This window comes from Rattus norvegicus, chromosome 13, assembly GCF_036323735.1.
Source record: "Rattus norvegicus strain BN/NHsdMcwi chromosome 13, GRCr8, whole genome shotgun sequence".
Lineage (NCBI taxonomy): Eukaryota > Metazoa > Chordata > Mammalia > Rodentia > Muridae > Rattus > Rattus norvegicus.
In genome coordinates this window covers 97,165,234-97,191,715 of record NC_086031.1, presented here as the reverse complement: position 1 = coordinate 97,191,715, position 26,482 = coordinate 97,165,234, and the positions used below count along the sequence as shown (strand labels likewise).

The window sequence follows — 26,482 nt, the reverse complement described above, 5'->3', positions numbered from 1 at the left end:
AGATGCGGGCCATAAAACACAGCTGCAGCTGGGTAAATTGCCAAGAGTCGGCATTAACGGCCCAGATCATTGACAAAACCATGCCGACAGCCTTGAGTGTTAGGCCCTGAGGACTCCTTGAGCAGCAAACCCAGGTCATCCAGCAAGAAAAAAGGCCAGAGCTCCTCTCTGCCAAAGCACCTGCAGTGGGGTGGGGCCCCAGCGAGACATGATGTCATTGGCTTTTATCACATCTCCCCGAGGTGGCCTTCCTGGGGAGGAGATGGGAAAATAGAGCCGGCTGCCTGAATTGGGAAAAGAAGCACGGTTTCCAGCCAGTTGTGTCAGAGCCCCTTGTCTCAGAATAAAGCTACCTTGTCTGGCTTGCCCGGGGCAGTGCTCCCCGATAGGACCGCAACAGCCATAGCGAGTTCTTTCCACGGAATTTTCTGTAAAATAAAACTGCCGAACCTCTGTAAGGCTGTATCTAAATGAGCTCTTGTGGCCGGTGAGAAATAAAATACGTAATTGCTAAGTAAAACAGATTAAAAATCCCTTTAATCTCAAGAAAAACAGACATAAATATATATGTATATGTATATATCACATATGCATATATGTAAAATCTTATAGATGATTTATTATTGTCGTGTGTGTGTGTGTGTGTGTGTGTGTGTGTGTGTGTGTGTGTGTGTGTGTGCTTGGATGGTGCACGAGTGTAGGTCTGCATTTGTGCCAGGTTTGTGTAGAGGTCAGAGGACCAGTCTTATGAAGCTGGTCATCTCCTTCCACCTGTGTATAGGTTTCCAGGGACAGAACTTACATCACCAGGATTCACAGAGGTGGGTTCCTTTATCTGCTGAGCCACCTCGCCAGCCCTGTATGGTTTGTCCACGTATACTCATCCGTTGAAATAACTGTCCTACCTTGCTTGTTTAACTTAAAAATTAAACAAGCCTGTGTGGTGGCACAGGCTTATAATCCCAACCGGGGCTACAAGGTAAGGCTCTGCCTTGCAAGAAAAAAAAATAAGTAAATAAAATAAATTCTGGGTGATAATTGTTATACTCCCTGTCTTCTACACAGACAGATGCTATCATTATCTTGATTTTATTTTATTTTGCCTACTTAAAGATTTATTAACAAAGCGAATATGTGGTGTTAAACAAGAGACAGCATCGAAGGAGCCGATGAGATACCTCAGTGACAGCTCAGGGGTTAAAGGGCTTTGCCACCATACCTGATGACCTGGGTTCAAGCCCTGTAGTCCACATGGTGGAAGAAAAGAGGTGATTCCCACAAGTTGTCTTTTGATCTCCATACATATGTGCCATGGTGTGTGCAAGCCACACCCCCACACCCCCACAACATACAAACAAATGTAGAAAGAAAAGAATTTAATACCAAAGGTGCATAATGAACGCTTGTGTCCTCTTGTAACCTGGTGATCTCCCAAAGTCCCCAGAGAAATCACTGTCAGCACAGGGAAACACAATGATACTCAAAGGGCCTTCCCCCCAAAAGTAAGGTGTTTGTCCGGTGAGATATTTGCCCCATCCGTTCTACATGATAAAACGTGCCTGCTCCGTAAGCTTCTTTGATTTTAAACAGCAGAATAAGACCTCGGAGAAAAACAATCCCATCCACACAGAGTGCACACACTTGCTCACTGCTGTCCAGGTCAAGACATGGAGCATACCCAGCGTCTCGGAGTCCCCTCGGCAAGCCTCAGAGGCGACTGTTGTCAACAGTGTCACCAGAGGTGGGCGCCGACTATTTTTAAAGACTTCATACATGATCGCCATTCTCCACGGCCAGCATTTCTGTGAGACGGGCACCTGTGGTTACTGATAATTTCAATGATTGAAGCTCCTGTTTAGGTTATCAATGAACACGGTCTGTTCACTTATGGCTAATGGACCAGAAAGTAGTTTCCTGTATTGGCTGCTGTAAACAACGTTGATGAAGCACCTGGTGGAGTAGGCACACGCTGCTGGCCTGGGTGGGGCGTGTGTCGATGCAGGAAATGACAGTTGGTTTTCTGAAAATGTTCACTACCAACCAAGGAGTCTCTGCCATTCCCTGTCTTTCTCACTATTCGGTACTGCTGGTCATCTTGATTCCAGTCATTCAGCCGGGCGGGTAGTGCCACAATGGGGCTGTAATTTATATTTCTCTAGTGGCTAAAGAGAACAAATGTCCCCATTTTCTTGCTAGCAGTGAAATCCATCCATCCTTCCTTCCTTCCTTCCTTCCTTCCTTCCTTCCTTCCTTCCTTCCTCCCTCCCTCCCTCCCCTCCCTTCTTTCCTTCCTTCCTTCCTTCCTTTCTTTCCTTCCTTCCCTCCCTCCCTCCCTCCCTCCCTCCCTCCCTCCCTCCCTCCTTTCTGTCTTTCTTTGTTTCTTTGTTTCTTTCTTTCAGATTGAGAACAATTTTGTTACAGTTTAACTTTAAAATCAAAACCCCCAGGGCAGGCAGGTTGTGCATCTCAGCAGATGCCAGGAGGAAGAGCTGGAGAAGCAAAGGGAGCACAGTGGTTTTAAGTCAGCATGGAGGTCAGTCACGTGACAGACAGGCACCCACAGTGCATACGGGGTAGGGGGGCTTTAGAGAAAAACGGAAGTCCAACATGTCAGGAAAATGCTCTTAGAACAGAGGTAGGAAGTGAAAAGAAAAGAAGGCAGATCTACGGAGCCGCACGCCCATAGTTCATACTTTCCCAGATCTCGTCTTCCTCAGCTGGTGCAGCGCTGTCTCCTTCCAGGGAGAGGCTCTGCGGAGATCTCTGAGCACCATGGCCATCCCTCAGTGTGTACAGAGCCAAGGCTGATGAGCAATGGTGTGGTGATGCTGATCTGTCCTCAGGAGTGGTGCTTGTGATTCTCGTTGGCAGAAGGGGTCCATCGCTGGAAGGAGGGCTGGGGTCCAGTTTTGCTGTACCCCTCAGAACAAGGATAAAAAGACAGTATTTTCCATGGATGACCTGGGGCTGTTTTCCTGCCTCCTCGCACCCATTCCTCAATTCTAACACAACTCTTGGCTGCTCTAGATGGGGCTGTCCCCTCCAGGAGCTCCATACCACACGATGAGGCCCAGTGCTTCCCCGAGCCTGTAACATCTTCTGCCAGCCTTCATTTTCTCTGTGAGTGTCACTCCCCCTCCCTGAGATCTAAGAGCAGAAGACAGCTACAGTGACCCATAAGAAAGGCTGTATCACCAGACACGTCAGGTATTTCTTAAGAACTTACTGTGGACTGGGCCCCATGCTGGGCCCAGGACAAACAGATAAACAAAAAAGGTCCCGCCAGCAGGGTTCACAGCTGTGGTGACCTGTCGTACACCAAACACATCACTGCACACATTTCAGTGATGGAAACCTGAGGCCACTAGGAAGAAGCAGTCGTGCCACCGTGGGGGAAATGGCCCTGGTGGGAGTTAGTGGAGGAAGAAGCTTGGACAGGATGTTCAGGTGGCAGACTGACTCCCACGTGGCCCCCAGTCAAGTATGATGCTATGATTAGTGAGGGTGGACCCAGAGCACAGGGCCTTTCCTCAGGGAGTTTACAGTCCAGAGGGGCAGACAGAGTCAGTCCTGGACTAGAAATAATTGACATTGTACCACGAGTTTTCAGAATGGAGGTGGAGGGCTTTGGGTCAGAAGGATTCATGGGGTCTTTGTGAATTTCAAAGGACGTGAAGAATGGGTGAAAAGATACCAGAGAACATTCCAGAAAAAAAAAGAGTAGAGTGGGATTGTACACTGTTTGAATAAGGACAAACATACTGCTGACTGGAGGGTGAGCTCAGACACATGGGTAGGAAGCGGTCGAAGAAGCTGGTACGTGAGTGTCCGTCACGGTGAGGCTACGGGAGTGGCCCTTTAGGGGCCGAGTTCCCCTCTGTGTATTCACGTTGCAACAGCTGGTCTGGTCACCACTGGATGTGTGGGGCAGGCTAGGGTACTGTGACACATGTTCTTTGGTTTAAAGTTTCTGGATGCTTTTGCGGAGAAACGTTGGTCTATTAATAAACACACGAAAAGGATTGTAATACAAGATGGATATGATCTTTTTTAGGATTGAAAACAAAACAAAAAAAAATTCAAAGAAATCCCTAGAGACTCCAGGGGTCTCTGGATATGCGTCTTCTCCCGTGCTCAGGAGGGCAATTAAGGAAAAGATCAGACAAGCGTTGACATTCCCAGCCAATGGCCAAGCACAGACTACTTATGAGGTAGGTATTGTGAGGCCTACAGGAGAGAACCCCCAGGCCACAGCACTGCACACTCGACTTACACAGAGAAGGATCCGAGGAATCAGAATCCAGTAAGGAATTGGTGTGTGAACGCCACATCCTTTCTATAGCTGTTGTGTACCTGATACAACAGCTGTCGTATAGTTGTGGGGAAGAAAGAAGAACAGTTAGGCGGGTGAAAGGGCGTGAATGTCAGGTCGAGAGGTCCCGTGCAGAAGATGGCTGTGGCCCACAGAAGCTGGGCCTGCAGGGTCAGAACAGGAAGTTAGTGCATCATGACCACAGCGATGGGGCTGCTGCCATCCGTCTGTCTGTCCAACTTCCTATCATGTGTGCACTTAGTGGAGTGAGAGCCTATGGCCAGAGAAGGATCTATCTCATCTGTCCATGTTCTGCAGAGCATTAAGACCCCAGGATTCTCAAGCCACCTGCTTTTGAACGGAACAGCACAGAAAGCATGAAGCCACCTGTAACTTCTCCCAAGGTGCCCTTGCCATCTGGGTGGCTGGCAGTAGGCAACAGGATGGGAGGAAATGGTGTTATTGGGCTTGAGAGGAAATCAATGGCAGGTGAGAGTCCTTAGAGGCAGCTGCAGTTTTCTGGACCTATTACTTTCCATTTGGAGGTCACCGAGACAAAGCACCCTGTTGACACGAAAATCAAGAAATCGATATTGTTTTCATAGACAGAAAGCGACCCCGGGGAAGGACCCCCAATGGCTACGCACGTCCAGTCAGAGAGCTATTTGCGGTGCTTGCAAAATGTTCCTTCCGATCACTAGGAAACCGTCCTTATGGTTCGCAACTGAATGGGACTGCTTCTCTTCTTTCCTTTCTCTTCCTTCAGTATGCATCCAGACAGTTTATCGAGAAACCAGTCAACATCCTGGAGGTCCTCGGGCCACCTCAAATACTGCTGCTTTTGCAGAAACCCTCTGATGGTCTCATGTCTCATTAGCTGATACTGGGGCAGCGAACCCACCACTACCACGATGAGAACACGCTTGAGGTCAGACAGACACCGGCTCTGGGCATACCTGAAGGCTTCCAGGCACCAGCCATCCTTAAGGAAGTGTCTGCTTACTAGACATACCGTCTTTCTGCTGCCCCAGACAGCTGCCTGGATGTTGGAGATATGGTTTTCCCCCGGAATGAAATCTCTTTCTTCAAAGCACAGCCTGAGCCTGTTTTGGGAACTGTACTGAGCATCCAGGTGTTTGAGCAGCGCGTTCTGTGCCCATTCAAAGTCTTTGCTACTGAAGCAGAAGTAGGCGTCATATCTGTATGCGCTAGGTTCCGGATTCCGGAACTTGCCCTTAAACATCAGTTTCTGGATGGTCTTAAAACACAGGAAACAAATCCCCCGGAATTTTGTGACTATGAGGGTGATGACGAGGAACAGAGTCAAAGTGACTGTGCACAGGATGAAAAGGGAAAAGTTTAGGGAGCGCACGGCTTCCTCTTCATCGCAGTCCTTGGTGGATATGTTGTAGAGGGAGCTCCCTAGCAGTGAATTGGGGTACATGCAATATACATCTGCAGGAGAACCGAATAGGGTGACATTGGTTTGGTTGAGCCAGACGATAAAAGTGCTAAGTTCACAGTCACAGATGAACTCGTTGTGAGTTATGTCCAAGGCACGGAGCGAAGAAAACAAACCAGGGTCGGGAGAGAAAAGCTGATTTCTAGATATGTCGAGAATCTCTAAATTAGCAGGTAAACTGCCCGGAGAGAGCATGGTTAGCCTGTTAGCACTGAGACTGAGCATCCGTAATGCAACCAGGCCGTTAAATATTCCGGGCGGGAGGAAATTAAGGTAGTTATTATTCAGGTAAAGGATTTGGAGGCGGGAAAGGCCTTTAAAAATATCCCAACAGAGGCCGGTCTCCCAGGCGAGCTGTAGCATGTTCTCTGCAAGGAAAAGCTGTTCTAAGCTCAGGTTCTGGGAAGGGGCGTAGTCCACATTGCTGCAGGACGAAAGGCGGTTCTGATTTAGGATGAGAAACTGGAGACCGGGGATTCGCAGGAGGAAGTAGAGGTCAGACAGATTTTCTAGCCCATTTTCAGATAACTCTATGAAGTTGGCGGTAAAGCGGACGTGTGGCAAATGGGTCAGCTTATTGCTACCCAGGAGGACCATCTGTACACTTGGAATAAAACCAATGGTTTTAAGAGCATTGTCACGGAGATCTAAGGTTTGTAGCTTTTTTAATAATCTGAATGTTCGGTCTTGAATGATCCCAATGTGGTTCCTTTGAAGGTCAAGGTAGGCTATGCTAGGAAGCCCATAGAAGTTGGAATTGTAGAGTTCTCCCAAAAGATTATAGGATAGATTGAGAATCTGTAGGCTGTCGAGTCCATGAAACGCGTAATCGCTGATCTTGTTTATCTTGTTGAAGGCAAGGTTCAGCTTCTTCAAATCCTTCAGCGTCTCAAACAGTCGGGGGTTCAAGGAGAAGATATAGCCGTGTGAAAGGTCCAGTTGTAGCACCGAACTCCTGGCCAGGCTGGCAAATGTGCTCTGGTCGGGATCTTTGATGTTCTGGAAGCCAAAGCCAGAACCCATGATGTGGTATGTAAGAATCAAAGAGGAAATGTGGCTTCCCTGGATGGTGTGGCTGAAGTTCCCTAAGATGGCCGCTGTCCAGCCATTTTCAGAAAGGTCTAGAGTCTCTAGCCTTATGCCTCTGAGGGGGTTCCTGCATGCCTCCCAGTCCACGAAGACTCTGCTGAACAGGCTGGTTGATTTGAGGCCAAAGAAAGAAAGTGTTCTGCCCTGGAGAGGCTGGAGTTCATCTTCACATAAAGTGAATATCCGGTTGAAAGAAAAATTTATATCGCTTAAGGAACTCAGTTCCTGAAATGAAGAGTGGAGGTGAAGGCTGTGAATCTCGTTGGCAGAGAGGTCTAAGCGAGCTAGTGAATTTAGATTTCTGAAGTAAGCGTCCCTTAATACAGCATTGGAGAGTCCACAGTCAAACAGCCGAAGTTCGAAGAGATGGGGCAGTCCCTGAAAAGCGTCTGGATTCAAGACTTCAATCTGGCTCTGGCCCAGGTCTAAGATCCTGAGGTTGGGCAGGTTTCGGAAGGCCTCCTGGCCAATTGTCAAGCGAGCATACTGGGTCCCCAGCTCCAGTAGCAGGAGCTGCTCCAGGAGTGGAAACGATGTGGTGACAACCGTACTGATGTAATTGAAGCTGAGTAGGAGCCTCTCAGTCGTGTTGAGGACCCAGGGAATCTGGGTAAGGTTACAACCTCGGAATAAGGCTATCCGGCCATCAGAGAAGCAGGGAGACATTTCTAACACGGGGCTGGCCATGAAGACCACGCCTATGAGAAGGTCAAGCTGATACGCCATGATCCTATGGGAAAAGAGAGAATAAAAACACCACATCACAGCCTGAGGCTCGGCACATGGGTCCTCAGCGCTGAAGGGTCTCCTGGGTGAGGGTGCTGTCCTCTTAGAACCCTTTGCTCAGCTGGCTCCATAAACATTCTGCTGGTACATTCTTCTTGTTGGCGGACTTGGTGGAACTGAGACACCCACGCTTTTCTTCTCTACACACTGGGCCCCAGTACCTCATGGATATTTCATACAAGCTGGTGAGGTAGCCCAGTGGTAGAGTACTTGCCTAGCACGTGCTAGGTCCTAGGTTTCCTCCCAGCATCAACAAGCAGCAACAAGACTATGTATTACCCGTATCAGTGTTTGTTCATCCATTCCAGAGTGGCTGAGGGACGTCAAAAGTCATAAAGAAGGGGCATTTTTACTTCTGTTCATCCAAGACGGTCCCATTCCTAGCTCCCAGAATCTTAGCTGATGGTCAGACAATAAGCACTTCAGTTTCTGTGCTGTGTTCTGTCCCAGACTCTACCCCATCCCCCCAAAGATCCAAGATCGTAATACAGGCACTGGGCGCTCTATGCATCTTGATAAAGGATCTGACTTGATCTCCCGAATTGAGTGGATTATCCGCCCGCTTCATGCCTGACAGGCATGGCTGTGTGAGAGTGTAAGGTAAAGTAGAAATACACCCACCCACTGACGCTTGTCGTAAAAGTGAGGAACTCAGCACCCCTCCGTGTGCTGCAGCGGCGAAGGGAGTCTCACAGATGTGTCTGGCATAGGCTCCGAGCACAGGTGCTGTGTAAGAGGAGAAAAGAATTAACAAGGATGGCAGAGAGCTGATATCTTCGGAATGGCCCCATAGGCGCATCTATTTAAAATGCTTAGTGACCGGGGAGTAGAGCTCTTTGAAAGGATTAGGATCAGGTGGAATAGATTGAAGGGAGCCGATCACTGCAACTGGGCTACGAGATTTCAAAATTCCAGGCTAGGCTCTGTCCGTCTCTTTTGGCCTGTGGTTCAGGATGTAGCTCTGAAGTATGCCTCCCAGGCCTGCCATACCCACCACCATGTTTCTTACCACGATGACAATGGACTCAGACCCCGGAGCTGTAAGCAAGCCTCAGGTAAATACTTTCTACAAGTTGCTGTGGTCATGGTGTCTCTTTACAGCAATGGAACAGAAACTAAAGACAGCTTCCATGTGCACGGCTCTTCTGTCTCCTCGCTTGCTGACAACGGCTCTTCCAGAAAGTATTCCCCATCAGAAAGTGTTAAAGGACTCATTGCACACCCCTGGAAGGCAGTGGAGCCCTTAGGGAGTGGGACTTAGTGGGAGGGGGTCAAATCACTGGGTTTGCACCTTAAAAGGGTTGCAGGAGCTATCCATCTCTCTCCTTGTAGATTTCCTGTCTGCTCAGCCGAGACTTACCATCACCCTGCCAGGGTCAAGTGTGCCCCCATCATTCCACCCCAGATCAGTTCCCCACGGCTCTGGTAATCCCCACATATAAGTCCTGACTGATAAAGCAAGTCGAGACGGCAGGCGAGAATCTACAAGGAGAGAGATGATATGAGAGGCAGCGACTGAGATGGGTCCTAAGTGAAGCCCCTTCTCTCTCTGCAAGCAGCCCCAGGACTGTGACTCTCACAGCCTGTAGAGCCCTGGAGGCGTAAGTCTTTTTGAGTGGTACCCAGAGAGAAGAATCTGAAGATGCGCTTCAGTGGAGACGAGATTGAGCAAACCAGGCTTGGGGCTCAAGGAGGAAAATAAAGGGTGATAGAAATCTCAACTCCCATCAAATTTTATGTACCCCCTCTTTCACATTTTACAATGGGAAGTGGGGTCTACTGTGACCCACAAAGCATGGATGAGCATAGCCTCATGGCCCACACCTGGATGCCACAGTGCTCAGCTCAGGCACACCACCTGGCCACAGACAACCATTGTCGAGCTCCTCACGTGGTTTGGTTTTTGTGGCGTGTGTCTGTACACGATGGGGAGTGTGAGCATGTGCACAGCCAGGTGCCTGCTTGCACGTCCAGGGCGAGATGTCAGGTGTCTTCCTCCAGGGCGCTCTGCCTTAAGGACAGGGTCCCTCACAGACCTGGAAGCTCACTGTTCTGACCTGCTCACCTAGCCAATAAGCCTTCAGGATCTCCCTGCCCCCTTCCCTGTAGAGCTGGGGCTACAGGCACACACGTCACACTATGCACAGCTTCTTCATAGGCTTTGAGGTCTTGAGTACTTTGGAGATCTGTTGACAGTTTTGTGGACATCTCACTGAACTGGCACCACAGACTTAATACTGTGCCCAGACTCAGAGTTCACCAGGGCCCACCCGTTTCAATACGGTGTGAAGGGCCTTCAGTCCACATGGAAATGACCTCCATGGTTCATGTTCCAGGATTGGGGTGGAAACAGAATGGGTAAAGGGCCAGATGGTAATGCGTTGGGCTGTGCAGTCCAAACCCTGACTGCAGTTTGCTGGCTGCTGTTCTAGAGGAACAGAGCAGAGACACGCTGACTCCACGAATAAGGGTTTTTAAGGGACTCTACGATAAACATGGTGTTGAGCGACAAGAAGGTTCAGGAAAGAGCTAGTGTGGTCCTCAAGTCACTGATGGTTTTTGCCCCTGTTATTTTACCCAAACATCAGGCTGATTTCTCATCTATATAACCCGGTGGAGAAATTCCCTCAGGGTCATAAGCATGCCAGTGCCAGCTCGGGGGAAGCACAGTTACATTTCTTCATTTCAGTTCTGACTTTTGCTGGGATCAATGTTGAAACCCAGGTATGGCCGCTGAACTAGATGACCTTGAATTTCTTCTGGTAATGAGTGATAGGCCTAAATAGCATATATCTCAAGATATTTCGGTGTCCAGATCCACAGGCCAAGCTAACATGAAAGTAAGCAAAATGAAATCAGCTGAACAAGTAGACTGTAAACAAACCTCTTTGGGCTCAAGCTCTAGTCTAAAGGTATCATGCACACTTGTGTCTTTAAGATGTATAGGAGAATGGAATAATTCCACTTTTACCTCTGAGGCAGATCTCTGGTTGAAATGGCTGGCGGGACCGGTGAGCAGGGGAACCAGGTATGCAGTGAGATGAGGCGCCTGGAGAGGCTCACGTTGAAGGTGTGGGCACCGGGCAAGCATTTGTTCTGAAATGAGAGGCAGAAGCTCAAATGTGTGGAAGTAAGTACATCCGACAGCAACGAGGCAAGCGTAACTGAAGATGAGCACAGGGCAGCCAAGGTTCACAAAGCAAGAGGTGGGCGCTGAGTAGTGTGGGCAGGAGGGAGAGACAAACCACAGACGATCACTTGACCCTCAAGCCACGCCCGCTAAGTGGTTGAGCCCAGAGGGGAGCAAGGTCCTGCACACAAGGCTGGAGAGCCCAAAAGAGGCATGAGAGCTATGGCCACCTGCTTTTTTTTCCAGGCTGAGGGATTGGGATCTAACCTTCAGGAAATCCTTTCAAACTCCATCAGAGGACTCCGCCATCTTGTGGTTGCCTAGAGGAGAGAGAGGAAAGGAGGGGAGGCAGGCTAAACTCCGGGGTCAATCATAAATCACTATCCAGATGATCAAAAGAAACACGTAAGTTACTTCCACAGTTAGGAGTCTCTGATGACATATGCATAGCGGTAGAGCATTGGACCAGAATGCACGAGGTCCTGAGTTTGATCCTCCCCTCACCATGAACTCCCATTCAAAACAGCTGATAGTGAAAGACCTCCAGACTTGGGGAGACTCTCGCTCCAGTCACGGGTTGGGGTACCCCCAGGAAACACGAGAAGCCGGTCTTGATGTAATCAGCAAGAGGCAGTTTTATTTACGAGATCTCGGGCTGACACGTATCTCACACAGGAGATTGAGTCAAGCCCCGAGCCTCTCTAGGCAGGAGCTTATATAGGGAAAACCAGGGGTTTCGTGTGGATACACATAATTGGCTAATACAAAGGGTGCACAGTTACTTTTGGCACGGAGTTACATCAACAAAGCATACGTGTAATCTAGCATCTCAGCAATGTGGGCAGGGCAACTCATCTCACTGCAGCAGGGAGTGAAGGAAGGGGAGGGGGTGGCCCCAGATGGCCAGTGTCCTTGGGAGCTGATAGTCGGGCCGGTGAGCCCTATCTCAAATTCTCTCAGGCATGTCTGGACTTTGTTTGAGACTAACTTTTTGAAATTTTAACCCTTCAATAGCTTAAGTCATTGCACTGTGGCTCGGTGGGGTGGTGCGTGCCTGTAATCCCGGAACCTGAGAGATGGAGGTGAAGACTCTACACAGTCAGACCTTATCTCAGACAGAAACAAAACCCACTGCACCATGCAGAAATCATACACCCCACTCCCAGGATTTACAGGAAAAATAGGGCTAGAATATAAAGCTCAGAGGATTTGTCATCAGCACAAAAAAGGACAGGAATTAAATAAAAAATGGTATGTGGTAAGCCAAGTTAAATAAACAAGAGACCCATTAATACTTCAATAGACATGTACTCGACTTTGGGAAAGACCTGAGGTTTGCTGGTGGAAGTGGGCATCAGGAAGTTTCAGTCACTGAATTATTATGAAATGGTGAGAAAAGGGAGGGTGTCTGACATCGGGGGAAAATTTAACACCAACTGTAGATGCCTGAGGCTCAAAATACACTGAGAGTGGAGGCAGCTGACAGACACTGGGGTGTATTTTGTGTATTCTTAGGTGGCTTAGTTCAGCTTGGTGCCATCGTCTGTCTTCATATATAAGAAATTGCACTTCAGAAAACATGAAATACACATATTTCTGATACTTCAGGGGTTTTTTTTGTTGTGTTTTGTTGCAATTGATTGAACCCATGGCCTTAGGCATGTTAGGCAAGAGTTTTTCCACTGTATCCCCAGCCAAGTTCTCTAATACATCCACAGTCTTCCCCAATATATTAGTTCTATGGCCTAACGTCCATCTTCTTAGAACAAGTTCACATTTTGAGACTAGCATTATAGCCTTAACTAAACAGCGCCAGTTCAGTTAAGGGGGGAAGAATCTGGTTTTGTACAGTTTCACCCTCTGCATTGAACAGTGCGGGCTTGGGAACTAGCCTTGCAGACTACAGGCTGCAGGGACAGAGGACGGCTGGGTGGGGCAGGGTCCTCTCTTCAGCCTCGGTGTTCTTGTTTTGCTTAGAGACTGACCAAGATGAGCAGCCCGAAACCTGGGGCCATGCTAGAATCACAGTATAGTCTGGAGACCTGTGAGCCCTGGGCTCCCCCAGACCTGTTCATGAGACACTTACAGATGGGGGCGCTCTCAGAAATCTGTATTCTTAGCAGGCGTGCAGACTTGACACACGGTCAAGCCTGAAAGTGCTGGCACCCATCGATAACTGACGAATCTGCCAACACCGTGAAGTCACCTGGGGGCTGAGCCTCAGTCCCGCCAGAGAGAGGCTGGTTTTAATTGATCCAGCAGGCACGTCCAACACGCGGCCCACAGGTCCCAGGCAGTTAAAGAGAACCAGGAGTGCTGCCCAACACAGACTTCTAAGCTCCTACTTTAAAAACAGGATGAGATTCTCCTTCAAGTTCTTTTCTTTGTAACTTGATTGCAAGGTTCTTGACACTATGTTGCAATGTCAAAAGGTTGGACATCCCTGGTAAGGGTGAGGCATGGGCATCTGGAGTCGTTAGACTCAATAGGGGACATCGGTCACAGACAATAGGATCACCTACCCCTCTGGCTGCAGCCCTGATTCCACCCCAACCATCAGGTGCATAGAAACACCAGACAACAGGATTTCTGACGACTCAGCCATTCTCCCTCTGCTTAGTCATACAAAGGTACCGAAAGCAAAATCTCTTAACAAGGAATTTATACGCCATGTTCATAGCAGTGAGGTTCACAATAGCCAAGAACCAACAAAGGGGAACATCCAAGACTGGGCGTGTATGTAATGGTGTACAAGTCAGCCTTAAAATGGAGTAAAGTCCTTTAAAATTTTTTAATTTTATAATTATTATTATTGTGTACATGCATGTGTGTGCCCATGTGTATATGTGCATGTCTGTGTGTGTGTGTGTGTGTGTGTGTGTGCATGTGCATGTGGAGGTCACAGAACAACTTTGTGAAGTCACTTCCTTCCTTCTGCCTTTACAGGGCTCCAGGGACCAAACTTGGGTACCTGCTGAGTCATCAAACTTGGGTAACTGCTGAGTCATTGAACTTGGGTAACTGCTGAGTCATCAAACTTGGGTAACTGCTGAGTCATCAAACTTGGGTAACTGCTGAGTCATCGAACTTGGGTAACTGCTGAGTCATCGAACTTGGGTAACTGCTGAGTCATCTCTCCGGCCCCAGAGGAGTAAAATCGGAACATGTGGTGCAACGTGGATGGATTCTGAAGACGTTATACTAAGTGTAATCAAGGAGACACGGAAGAGAAAATACTGTGTGATCCCGAACTCTGGCACAGGCTGAGCAAACACTCTCCCACTGAGCTGCACCCTACCCTACACAAGGATTCTAGAATATATAAATTTACAAAGACAGAGGGAGCCGTGAGGTGACTAGGGGCTGAGAGGAGGAGATGGGGCAGGATTGCTCAATGGACCCAGAATTTCAAAAATTCGGGATCACAAGAAAGCTCTGAAGATAGACAGGGCAAATGTGTTTAATGCCACCGAACTGCATGTGCCCTTAAGACGATTTGAACGGCAGAGTTTATGCCATGCATATTTGATCACAATTTAAAAAAAAGAACTAAACCAGCCAGGTGTGGCGGTACACAGCTGTAACCCCATAGTTGGGAGGAAGGAAAGGGATATGGTTCAAGTTCATCCTTGGCTACATAGCAAGTTCAAGGCCAGCCTGAGCAATTTAAGACTCTCCCTCAAAAAAAAAAAAAAAGAGAGAGAGAGAGAGAGAGAGAGAGAGAGAGAAAGAAAAAAATCAATTTAACACACTAAACACTAAAACCCACTCCTGGTACTGCAGCAGATCCACAGGCCTGGAGGCTGTTGAAAGAAGCATTTAAAGCTGTATCCCAGGCATCATCGAGGCAAGCAGTTCTCAGGCCCTGCTTTGCGAAGTGTGGGTCTGAAGGATCCCCTCTAAGCCAGACATCCCATGCTTCTCTAGGGTGAAGCTCTAATGAGAAAGCTGGAGAAAGCTGGACATCGGGTTTTGATTATTATGGCTGGCTTAACTCAGGTCTAGGACTCGGAGGGGGACAAACAGGAATAGAACAATCAATGCTGGCCTCCATACTCCTGCCTTGAAGTGTTAATTAAGGTAATCAGACCTGAGGGAGGAGGTCAGCATCCCTTTCCTTTCAGCTGCCTTCATTTCGAGTTAATCCCAGCCATTAAGAGAGCAGGTTGCTTTCTTAATTGCCCGAGTAGAAAGGCTGCCTTCTGGAGCTATCTGCGTTAAGGGCTGTGGTATCTACAGCAATCCATAAGCTTGCATTGTGGGGGATGCTGCTCCTCCATTGACACACCGAGGTTAGTTGGTGAATAGCTCAGGCTGAGCCAGGGAAACCCTCATGTTAAATTCTTGATCCTTAGAAAAAAAATCACACCAATAATGGATCATGGGCAAGGCCCCAGGCTCTGAGCTGAGACCCAGGCACACTGTGTCCAAGAACCAAATTGTGGAGAGAATATTTCTTCTCGCAAGTACCGGGTCCAAACCTGGGGCACCACTGGAGTACCAAGCATGGAAGACTCCCTAGGCAAGAAAACCAAAATTCATCTGCAAACAGGTGCCTCAGGGAGTTACTCCAAAGGCCACACAGTCACGGCCCGTGGACTAGATCCAATGTGAGTACTCGCAGGCTCAGGCAGAATGCCGGGTTGGAGGAACTGTGGCCCCAGAAATGCTCTGGGCTGTTCCAAGTTGTGCCCACTTGTTGGTGTCATTTGAATCTGAAGTGTTCTCCTTGGGCTCTCGTTTTGGTAGCTGCACTCTCCCCCAGCCCCAGCTAGAGGTGCTGTTTTGGGAGTTGTAGAAGCTTTGGGAGGTGAGACCTAGTGGGAAGAAGTGAGTCCATAGACGTGAGACCTTGGAGGGTTATTGTCCCTGACTCTGCTTTATTCTCTGCATCCTGGCTACTGGCACTTTTCCTTCTATCCCATGAACCATCTCATTCCTCAGTACTGTCAGCCCTTGGGCTTCCCACCAGCCGCCTTCTGTGTGTCCACACACGGTGCATAATGGTACCCACATAGGTGTGTGACGTCAGCGTGCCTTTAGCACGCTGTCTCCGAGCCCCTCGTTTCTCCCACGGTTCAGGAGCCACCCCACACAACAGCCAACTTTCCCTTGTTCCCATTTCTAAAATAGGAAGGCTCCAGTCCCGGGTCTGCTGCTGCCCTCTTCCAGTCACTGCTCAGCTAAACTTTGGGGGATGAGGAGACCCACGGCAGGGCTCTGCACAGTCAAGAGGTAGCCCCACTCTGTGCTGCTGTGACGAAACCCAATGCTTCAAGGATGTCACAGTCATTCAAACATGATTGCAAGAGGCATAGGTTCCACAGCTGACTGGCAGGACTCCTTGCTCATGAGAGCTGGGAATGGTACAGGTCCCATTGTCCCCAAACCCCTCCACTCCAGAGCCTTTGGGATGGGCACAGCAGGTCCCATCTTCTGACAACTTCTGACAACTGTTCTGCAACCAGGACTCAGAGCTCATCCTGTCAGGTTTCTGGAGATGCTATGGGCTCAAGAGATTGGCTGGTTTCTTTACCGATGCTCACCATTCTCAGTAGGGTCTGCGTGCCTCTCTAAATGTTTATGATTCCTCAACACAAAGCACGTCTGTTATGTCTAGCCTAGCAAGAACTTCCCCACTTATCTGCAGTCTTTCATTCTATGTGCCATGGGTGGGGGTGGGGAGGCCATGAGGCACCATCTCTATCTCCCTGAATTCCTAGTCTGGGTGATGCTGGGATTCCCTACCTTTCCTCAAGGCCACAGACCATCTACTAAATCTCTGCTAGAAATGTACTCCCAACCGGCCTCGGGGCTCCCTGGTTTGTATTTCAAAGCTCACCTTTCTGTAAATTAGAATTTCAATTTCCAATGCCAGGTAGTGCTTTGTTCTCTCGGGCTTATGGTAAATATTTGCTGAGTGGATGAATTCATCCACATCCCGCTCTCATGCCTGCCTCCCTCTTCCTGGCCCTGCAGGGATGGCTGCCCAGGGCATGGGAGATTTGTGTGCTTCTCTGGGTCCCTTGGAAGGACTTGCCTCAGCTTGTTCAGAGCAGCCTTAATTTTCCTTCAGTCTCTCCTCGAAGTCTTACAAAGCGGGCGAGGTCATCACAGATTCCCTGAGAGCCCTGCAGCGATGCACCTGAGAACTTTACTTTGGAAACTTAACCGTGCAGTCCTGCAGCTGCCTGGCTCAATTCAAGGCTCACTGGGATAGCTAACTGGGACAGCTACAGGGATCACCGTGCTTATCTCCCATGGAGTTACGGTTTGGATTTTAAATATCCCCAGTGGCCTATGTGTTACATCTTAGTCACCAGCTCCAGGCTCTCCCGGGAAACGGTAGAACCTTCAGGAGGGGTGTAATGAAGTAGTCAAGGTACTGCAATTTCCCCTTGAAGTGGATATAGAGACTCTGGCCCCTCCTATCTCTCTTTCTGCTTCTTGGTATTATGGGATGGGCACTTTCCTCTGCCACATGCTCCTGCCATGACGTTCTGTGCTGCCACAGGCCCTAAACCAACAACAGGCCAAGTGACTGTGGATTAAAGCCTCCAACCTCCCACCCCCCTTATTAATCAGCTTAGGTATCTTGTCACTCTGACAGTGTGTGACCCTAACGCATGCATTGTTCACTGGGCCACTGGAGGGTGCATCCCAGAAGGCAGTTCTGACCAGAGTCGTCCTCAGTGAGTCCTCAGGTCCACAGACCAGAACTCTGCAGGGTGACTCCAGGGGCCCCATCTTAGACTACAACTCATTCTAGAAGGGTTACCTAGAGGGGACATTTCAGGTTGAACTGTCATTTTATAGAGGAACAGCAACTCAGGCAACCATCCCAATTTAACAATGGCCATGTTATCTACTGTCTCTGCCCCGCCTCCTGACTTCACTATGACATTTAGAATCTGACCTTCCCTTGTCCTTCATTTCTCTGCCTACCCTGGTCCCTAAGCTCTGAGTGTGCAGACACATGCACACACACACACACACACACACACACACACACGTGAACACACACACATGTACACACACACCACACGCCTCCTTGGCTCACTCCATTCCTTCCCCCCCTCCCCCCGGAGTCTATCTCCAGCGTTCCGCACACCCCTCCAGGCACATTCGCCTCCCTCCCTTGAGCTGCTGGCTTCATCTTTGAGGCAACATTCCTTTACATCATGCCTTCCCTGTTAGACTGAAGTCTTACGGCAAGGAGCAGGTTTTACTCATATTTGATGCCTCACTGTTCCGAGCACAGCTTCAGGGCTCCGGCAATATCCCCCACCCCCATTAGTGTTTTTGAAGCCAGAGTCTCACTATGACCACCCACCTTCCCATACTGACACCAGGGGCACCTAATAAGTTTTCATTCTAGGGCCAGTAGATCACTGTTGTTCAAGGATTCCTGAGACCATAGGAATCTCGGCCCAGCCATGGTAGCATTTAAATAAAAATGAATCGGAAGGCACAGCGCTAGCTTTCCAAATGAATAGAAACCATCACACACAGGTTTTTTTCTTGCTACACGTCACCTTTCTCTTGGGCAGTTTCCACTATGTGTGATTTTGCTTCCTTGTTGGACTTCCTGTGTTTGGGCTTTCTAAAAAAATTAAAAACTGAAAAGTAAGCCTACAAAAGCAAGGGGTGTCACTATGACACTTCACCCTACAGCTGTCACGATACGTGAACTTACTCACCTTGACGTTTGGCTTTCTGAGACAGAGTCTCACTGTGCAGCCCAGGCTGGCCTTGAACTCCAAGTTTTTCTGTCTCTCGGGTGCTGGGATTACAGGTGTGTGTCCCCCATACCCCCCAAATGGAATGTTTCCTGGAAGAAAAAAGTTCAAAATTATTTTCTAAGCCAAGAGCTGTAAGGCTTGAGGGCTGAAGGGACTGAAAGGTCTGCCCCAGCCTCTGGTGCAGAAGGTGATGTGTAAGTCATTCAGTCAGATGGGCAACCTTTCTGTCTTGCAATACCAGTGAGGAAAATAAAATGACTCTGCGGGTGGGCGAGGATGTTCCCCCTGGGACCTAGAAGTCTTTCATCACTTGCCTGTGAATATTTGGTTTCTGAGATTCCAGTCCTAGGACGAGACAATTACCATCTCTGTACTCTAAGGCACTAGGAATTTGCTGACTCATAAGTCTTGTGGGTTTCTGGGGGTGGGGTTGAGTGGGTGGGGGATGGAAGGAGTAAGGTAAGACCACCATCAGGATTTGGCATTCCTAAGCAGCAGGGTTAGGAGCGGGTGTGTAGGCACAGGGGCCTCGAATATGGATGGGCGTGTCTTAAAAGTTGAGGAACTGGGGGTTGGGGATTTAGCTCAGTGGTAGAGCACTTGCCTAGCAAGCACAAGGCCCTGGGTTTGGTCCCCAGCTCCGAAAAAAAAGAAAAGAAAAAAAAAAGTTGACGAACTGACTTGGTTAGCCTCAGATCATCTTGGAGATGATTAAACAGGTCCTTAGTGAAACTGGACCCTCGGCTGAGATTTCACACTTGGTAGATTATAGGGCTGGGGCTTGAATCCAGTTGCAAGCACAGCTGTCAGGTTGCCACTGTGGTCTTTAAATGCAACTAAACCTTAAAATTTTAGTGGGCATATGCACAACCTCAAAGGTGCTGTCCACAGGGCTCCCTGGAACTGGGGGGTGCTGATCCATCTCATTTGGGGAAACCTGACAGCAAGCACGTTTTAAAATTAATAATAATTGTGTATGTGTGCATGCTCATGTGGAGGCCAGAGGCTATATTAATTCTCCCGTGAATGCCTTATGGCTATATTAATCCATTACCCCATATTCTCTCACCTCTCGCTGGAGATTTCTCGTGAGGGAGAGCTGGAAGAATCCCATGGTTTAATCTGAGGGAAGGAAGCCAAGAGAGCTTGGGATCCGTTTCTAAGGTCCCGCGGGTGTTCTCCTGGACACCAGCAGGGGGCGCACGGTGGGCAGAGACCACAGAAGCAGCCCTCGGCCCTTTGCGGGGAAAACTGGAGCTGGGCTCGGCTGGAAAGGGCCGATTGCCTGCCTAATGGGGTGCGTTTCCAAATTAAGATGACGACCAAACTAGTGGCTAAATTCGATCCTCGCTCCAAATTTAACAGGTGCGTGAGCTTGGGTAAGCGCTGAAGTTCTTTGAGTATCAGTTTAATCGTCTATTAAATAGCAAGGATAATCGTTTCCACTTCCGGACTCCAGCCCCACTGGGGCCCAAACCAGAGAACCAGTGACCTGTGTATAATCCTCCAGCAAGCAGTTCTTGCTTTGTTTAAGTACACAGCCAACATTCATGTACCAACGCCTCACCAGAAAGGCACACCCTTAGAAGCCACTGAAGGGGAATGAAGAGAGAAGGAACAGTTTCGCAAATGGGTTGGTATTTCTTTTACCATTTGTGGGAAATAACATACCAATGACCCCTGTAGGCAATGGTCCCTGGCACTCCAAGCAACAAACCAAACGATACTCTGTAAAAATAGTATCAATATTCCAATAGTATACGCTCAGAATGGTCTCCTCCTGTCCGCTTATTATAGACTCATTAGCACACACTTTTTCCAGCAGCTGATCAAAATAAAATAATTTCAACTGGGTGATTATGCAAAGCTAGCGACTGGCGAGACACACTTAAATCCCTCCGGGGGCAAGGAGCTCACGTAGCGGTCGAACGCTCAGAGCTGTCTGTTGCCAGGTTTAGGTACGGTGCTCTCAATTAGAAAATTAACACCACAGGCTCTGACAGCCTCCCAGAATGCAGCTCAGCTAAACCTTGAGTATCGGTGGACAAAGTAAACCGCCAGGCCCGGGAGCTGGAGCAGAGCAAGCTGGGGACTCCAAGGTTAGCAAGTAATGACACAGGCAATCGATTTGCTAAGAGCAGCAGAAGTCCTTTGGAGAGTGATGTAAATTGGAAGCCACCGGGGATTGGGGTGTGTGTGAACAGGGAATGGATCCCTACTAAGCCCAGATCAGATGTGCAGAGAATGGAAATGGGGAGCAAGGTGAGGAAAAAAAAAGTGAGGACCGTCTTGAGAGGATCGGCAGTCTCTATTTGAAGAGAACGCTTCTTAGACCCATAACACCAAGTCAGCTCTGTGCCTGGCATAGACACTCCTGGTGCAAGCTGAGCCCCAAAGTAGGGGGAAGACAGCCCTAAGAATCGGGTACATAGAGGAAAAGATGATTTCCCTAAGGCCGAGACAGGAAAGGGCTGGGTGATGTGTTCCAGTCAGAAGCACATTCCCCAGAAGGTTTACGCATGTGGATGACACTGGAGACAGAGAGTCAGAAAGAGTGACTAGGCTCTTGTCTGCTGGTGACAATTATCTCCATGGTATGTGAGCTCACAGCCAGCAGTGCTGGGTCCAGAGACACCAAGTCTGAATTTGAATTCTCCTGCTGCTGTTAACTGGGCATTCTAGACAAGTTTTGACTTTTCTCGTCCTCAGTTTCTGCAGTTCAGGTCACAGCCATCCAGGAACAGTGGCGTTAAGGTGTATGTGTTCGAATCCTTGCAGGGTCTCTGTTGCTCTCAATCAAGTGAACGACTGGTATATCTGTACAAGCGGCAGCCTTGAACTCAAAAGCCTGACCCGCATGCCCATGAACTCTAAAGTTATCCAAGGGAACCTGATAGCAGCCAATTCTCCCCAAGCAGAATCTTCATGCACACGTGAAAGCCTGTTGCAGGGAGTCTTGAAAACATTGGAAAATAATGTCCTTGGTGGATTGATGGAAGTGGGTTCACATCGACAAATCCTGCCTTGAAGCAGCACTTAATCCCAGAGTGTGTAGGTTTGTAACAGATTGGAACACTCGCTGTTCCCTTCCTCTGATTTCCGCCTCATCTCACCCACTCCACCTCTCACACAGTTTCTCCAGCCACTGCCCTCTGGCCAACATGTGACAGAACCATACACAGAAGTAGCCTGTGGCTCCCAAGAAGGGCCTCTGGGGTGAAGACATGGACTCTTGGCTGAGGAATTCAGGAAGAAGGCATCTTAGCCATAGAAACAGAGAGAGGGCCCAGGAAGACAGGCTTTGGTTTGGACCTAGGAACTTTAGTTTCCTGCTTCGAAGTAGCAGAATGCTAAAGACGTTAGACCAGAAGGGGCTGCTAGGGAGACAGAGACTAAGGAGCCCTCCCTTAGGGATAACCAGAGTGACCAGATGCCTGAGCAGGATAAACCGACTACCCTTTTCTCTGAGGACTTGGCAGTGCATAAAATCTGGAAATCGTGACAATCCTGGGGTGTTGCTGTGAATCCCAGCCCCTTAAGATCTAAAGTTCAATCACAGTGAGCTGGTTTCTGGAAATAAAGGAGCAGTGTGGCAACCTTGCACATCTGAGCGTGTCCATGTGAGGGGGATCACACTATCTTTTGCTTTACATGCCAAGAAAGGAAAGAAAAGGTAGCTTTGTCACCGTGGAGGAGAAAGCTGCGCTCACAGCAGCTCGGGGCCTGTGGTGGCGTTATCCTTTATTTTATGTGTGCGGAGAGCAAATCCTTCTGGGTTCCCCTTTCTCTAAATCGGGGTGGATAGGAAGGGTAGAGGAGAGGGACACGCAGCTCAGGTGCCTGGGCCTCCTGCAGTGTCTCTCACATCGGGTTTTGTTTATTGGCCACTGAGTTACTCATTGACTATGAGAGTGTGTAAACCACACTGAAACGTGTCCAGATAGAGAACTGGTCTGGTGACACTGGATGAAGGTGTCAGGATGTGACCATGAGCCCACAGTGAGGTGCCAGCTCTCTCGTCTGGAGTGTAACAACAAAGAGGTTTTAAGGGGACAGCTCTCTAGTCATGCAGGCCGAGTCTGAGTCCTGGCTCACCAGGCTTGGCAGTTAAGAGCAGTTCCTGCTGCAGACAACCCGAGTTTGCCTACGGACATTCACCTCTGGAAGCTCTCAACTACCTGTGACTCCAAGTCCAGGGGGCCCACGTATGCCTGTACTTAGGTGTGCGCCTGCCTGTAATCCCAGCACTTGGGAGACTGGGATAGTAAGATGAGGACTTTAAGGCTAGCCTGGGATACCTAGAGTCTCAGGATAGTCTGGGATACACCCAGTCTCTAAAAGAAAGAGATTTTTTTTCTGAGCAGAAGAAGTGAGAAAGCATAAAAAGAAAATTGAGGCACGGTCTGAACCATGAGGAAGTCAGTGTTGCAGGGTCAGTGCATGGGAAGAGGGAGAGGGGAGAGGGAGAGAGGAGAAGTAGAGGGACAGAGGGGAAAGAGGGAGAGGGACAGAGGGGGAGAGGGGAAGAAAAGGAGACACATACATACATACATACATATATACATACAGAACATACATACATGCATACACACATACAGGATATGCAGCAGGAGCTGCAAAGGGAGGAGGGCATGTGGTCAGCAGGAGGCCCTGCTTGCCCTGAGCTCTAGGCTAACCTAAGTTGAGCTTTTAAACACTTAGCTCTTCCAAGTTCTCTGCCTCGTCCAGTCCCCACACCCTGCCTCTTGGAGTTATCAGACACCACTATGTGCTTTTGTCTTGACTTCATTCTGATTGTCTCACAGGTGTGGAGTTTTATCTTCCTATCCACACCTGGACAGTTCAGAACTGTGTGAGCCACGCTCTAACCTTGTCTTTGTCCCACGGACCTGAGGACATCACAGGCTGTGGTGCATGATACCAGGGCTGGGAGGCCCCAAACCCTGGAAGATCTGTAAGATCCAGATCCACTCTCTGCACTCTTCTCCACAAAATGAAGAACACGCAGACACATCTGGGGACATTGGCGCTGCAGGAGTTTTGGCTACATCAGACTGAAAACATGCAAGGGCAAACAGAATAATTCTGCTTCTAATCTTCAGCAGGGATATAGAGTGGAGGGTGGAGGGAATTAAAGAAGAAACCTTTGTGCTGGAGACATCGCCCCAGGAGAGGTCTTCCCTCCTCAGACAAAACTAAGACCTGACAAGATTAGCTTTGCAGTCATACAGTGGAATCAGAAGGAATTTTTCTCGCTTTGCTCGGGGCAGCAAAGGTTAGAGGGGAGTGATCCTGGGCCATCACTGAGGATGGAATTACCTTCCAGGTGGTCCATCAAGCCCAAATGTATGAGCTAAGTCATCATACATAGGGACTCTTCTTGTACCACTCCATAATTAAGTTTCGCCTGGCCCCCAACTCTGGGACAAACCCAGAGTCCCACCACAGTGTAAAAGACTAAGCATTTAGCACAGCCGGACCCAGGATTCTTCCCAGGGTTCCCTCCTGACTGTGCATGCCATGCTGTGGGTTCCTCATGATTGGTTTCTGCCCCAGAGAATAAGGTGAACGGAGTCAAGACGAATACTCAGAGTTGTGTCCTCTGAGGAGAGTCAGAGAACAGAGACCAGGCCACATGTGTGTGGCAGAGCCCAACTGCTCCATATCACAGTGGCCGGGAAGCATCCACACCCCCTTCCAGGCACGGACAGGAGGAATGCATTACTCACCAGCTTGAGGGGTTATCCTCAAGTTACACTTCCTAAAGGGCTGTTAAGTTGCAGGCCTGTGCTGCCCAGAGCGAGACTGATGTGCTCCAAACACTAGCTAATTACAAGGCTAACTTACGACTGGGAGAAAGCAATCGCCACAGAATCACATTCTACAAGGCTTCCTCTCTCACCAGACAATCAACAATAGGGTGGTCCCTAACCCACCACCACCCTTCAGGAGACAACTGCTATCCCAGCTGAGGTTTTCCAGAGCAGAGCCAGGACTGTAGTTGTCAAAGGCCAATGATGTTCTTTCTTCCAAGCCTCAGGGCCAACTGCCCTACCTCTCCCTGCTGGGTAGGATGTCCCAGGACTTCACTGACTGCAGTGACATCTTTTTTTTTTTTTTCCCCTGGAGCTGGGGACTGAACCCAGGGCCTTGCGCTTGCTAGGCAAGCGCTCTACCAGTGAGGTAAATCCCCAACCCCCTGCAGTGACATCTTAAGACGTCCATAGTTCATTTGATGGTGGCTGTCTGCTTCCTCTTACAAGGAAGACAGTGAGAGAGCCTCCCGGAGTGAATACCTGTCTCTTCCAGAGGGTGGGGCCAAAGGTGAAAGCCAGAAGAGCAAACTAGGGAACCTTGTCCCAAAGCCAGCCTGCAAGTGACTTGTCAATCCTAGAGTTGCCCCTCTGGGTATTCACTCTCTGCTCCCTCTTGGCTCGCTCAGCCGAGGGACCCCAGTTTCCGCGGAACTGAGTGGCAGAGGGCGCAGGCAGGAAAGACAGTTCAAAGGGCCCAGGACTAAGCCAGGAGGAGGAAAGAGGGACTGACCGTGCCAGCCACTTCCCATTCCCGCCGGTCTCGGGGAACCCCCTGTTGCACCCCTTGCAGCTACAAGGCGCTCACCTCCCAAGCGGGATTCCCACAACGCAGGTTCCAGGACTGACCTCACTCGGCTCCAAGCACCAAAGCTGCAGCCAAAAGTGTGCTGGGCTCGGAGGAGAGCACCAAAGTGTGCTGGGCTCGGAGGAGAGGGGAAGGAGGAGGGGAACCCCGCCCGCCGCCAGGGCCCCGCCCACAACTCTGACCACACTTACTTTGTTTTCTGAGTGCTGGCCAAAGTACCTCAGCCTAGGTACGCTCTCTGCTTTCTTGCCAGGGAGGAGACCTCTATCTCTGCTGCAATGACCTTGCGAGTGAGACAGGAAAGAAGGTAGACTTGTGGCAGACGGTGGATATTGGCTATCATGGAGCCCGGGACAGGCGGCAGCAGGCCTGCCATGCCGAGGCTTTTGTAGCTACCCCTAACTGTCCATGAGATAATGTAGGCCTGCACTGACGCAAGGAAGGTAGCCTAGGCCCTATCCTGAAGTACTGTACAGACACACAGCCAGCACAGCAAGACCTGACCCGGTGCAGGTACTTCAGTTCTTGCCTGTGCTCTTTGGTTTGTGCCAAATTCAGGCCAAATCTTGGAGATATGATGCTGGCGGGTGAAGCTGGCTGTCATCTTGCTCTCTACTACTCGGCTACACCCTCTATTTTAACTATTGAAGGTGTGTGTGCGTGCGTGCGTGCGTGCGCGCCTGTGCGCGTGTGTTCGTGCAGGTGTATGTGTGTTCGTGCGTGTGTGTGCATGCACGCGTGCACACCATTCATTAGGATCTGTCCCTCTTGTTTATTGAGACATCTCTCACTGGCCTGGAACTCACCAAGTCTGCTAAACTGGATAGCAAGCCCCAGGGTTGCTGGGATGCTCTGTCTCCCCAGTGCTGGGATTACAGGCAAGTACCACCATGCCTGTCGGCTTTATTTGTGTTAGGGATTGAATTCTGGTCCTCATGCTTCAAGCGCTATACTTCCCCACCCTAATATTAAATATGTGAAGGTCAGATTTGGATCAGCAAAGGCCACTGCTTGGGACTGAAGGCCAGGGAAGGAAGTTGTGATTTCCCTCAGAGAACACAAGAGCTTTCTGTCCCATGAGCCCTTCTGTCTTAACTTGCCTTTTCCTTCCCACCCTCTGCCTGCGTCCTGGGGGTGAGGGGTGTTATGGGGGTTGATCTGCTTTCTAGAAAGAGACATGTGGAAGGAAAGAAGAGTCAGATGCTGCTGCTGGAGTGCTGCAGGGAGGGGATTTGTAAGGGAAGGTGGTGGAGTAGCTCTCTGGGGGTGAAACCCAATTCAAGGGCAGACGTGTCACAGCCTGGAGTAAGACTGGGGTCACATGGAGGTTGGGCAAAAGC

At 49.4% G+C, this 26,482-nt stretch overlaps 1 protein-coding gene across 8 annotated transcripts; it reads right to left on the bottom strand.

The window, feature by feature from the left end:
* Window positions 1–1,073: 1,073 nt before the first annotated feature.
* Window positions 1,074–25,286, bottom strand: Tlr5 (toll-like receptor 5). Of its 8 annotated transcripts, none has more exons than XR_005492227.2 (6): window positions 25,143–25,247; window positions 18,480–18,610; window positions 11,047–11,099; window positions 10,621–10,745; window positions 2,694–8,375; window positions 1,074–2,162 (listed from the first exon to the last, which is right to left on the bottom strand). XR_005492227.2 is itself a non-coding variant. In XM_039090571.2 (6 exons), exon 6 carries the CDS (start codon window positions 7,587–7,589, stop codon window positions 5,010–5,012), a length of 2,580 nt encoding a protein of 859 aa, XP_038946499.1. In that variant the 5' UTR covers window positions 7,590–7,593; window positions 8,271–8,375; window positions 10,621–10,745; window positions 11,047–11,099; window positions 18,480–18,610; window positions 25,143–25,247; the 3' UTR covers window positions 1,074–5,009. The 8 variants fall into 8 exon arrangements, 7 of the variants coding, with proteins under 7 accessions (XP_038946499.1, XP_038946500.1, XP_063128243.1 ...); XM_039090571.2 differs by having other exon boundaries at window positions 1,074–7,593; window positions 8,271–8,375; XM_039090572.2 differs by having other exon boundaries at window positions 1,074–7,593; window positions 8,271–8,873; window positions 25,143–25,245.
* Between the last annotated feature and the right edge of the window lie 1,196 nt (window positions 25,287–26,482).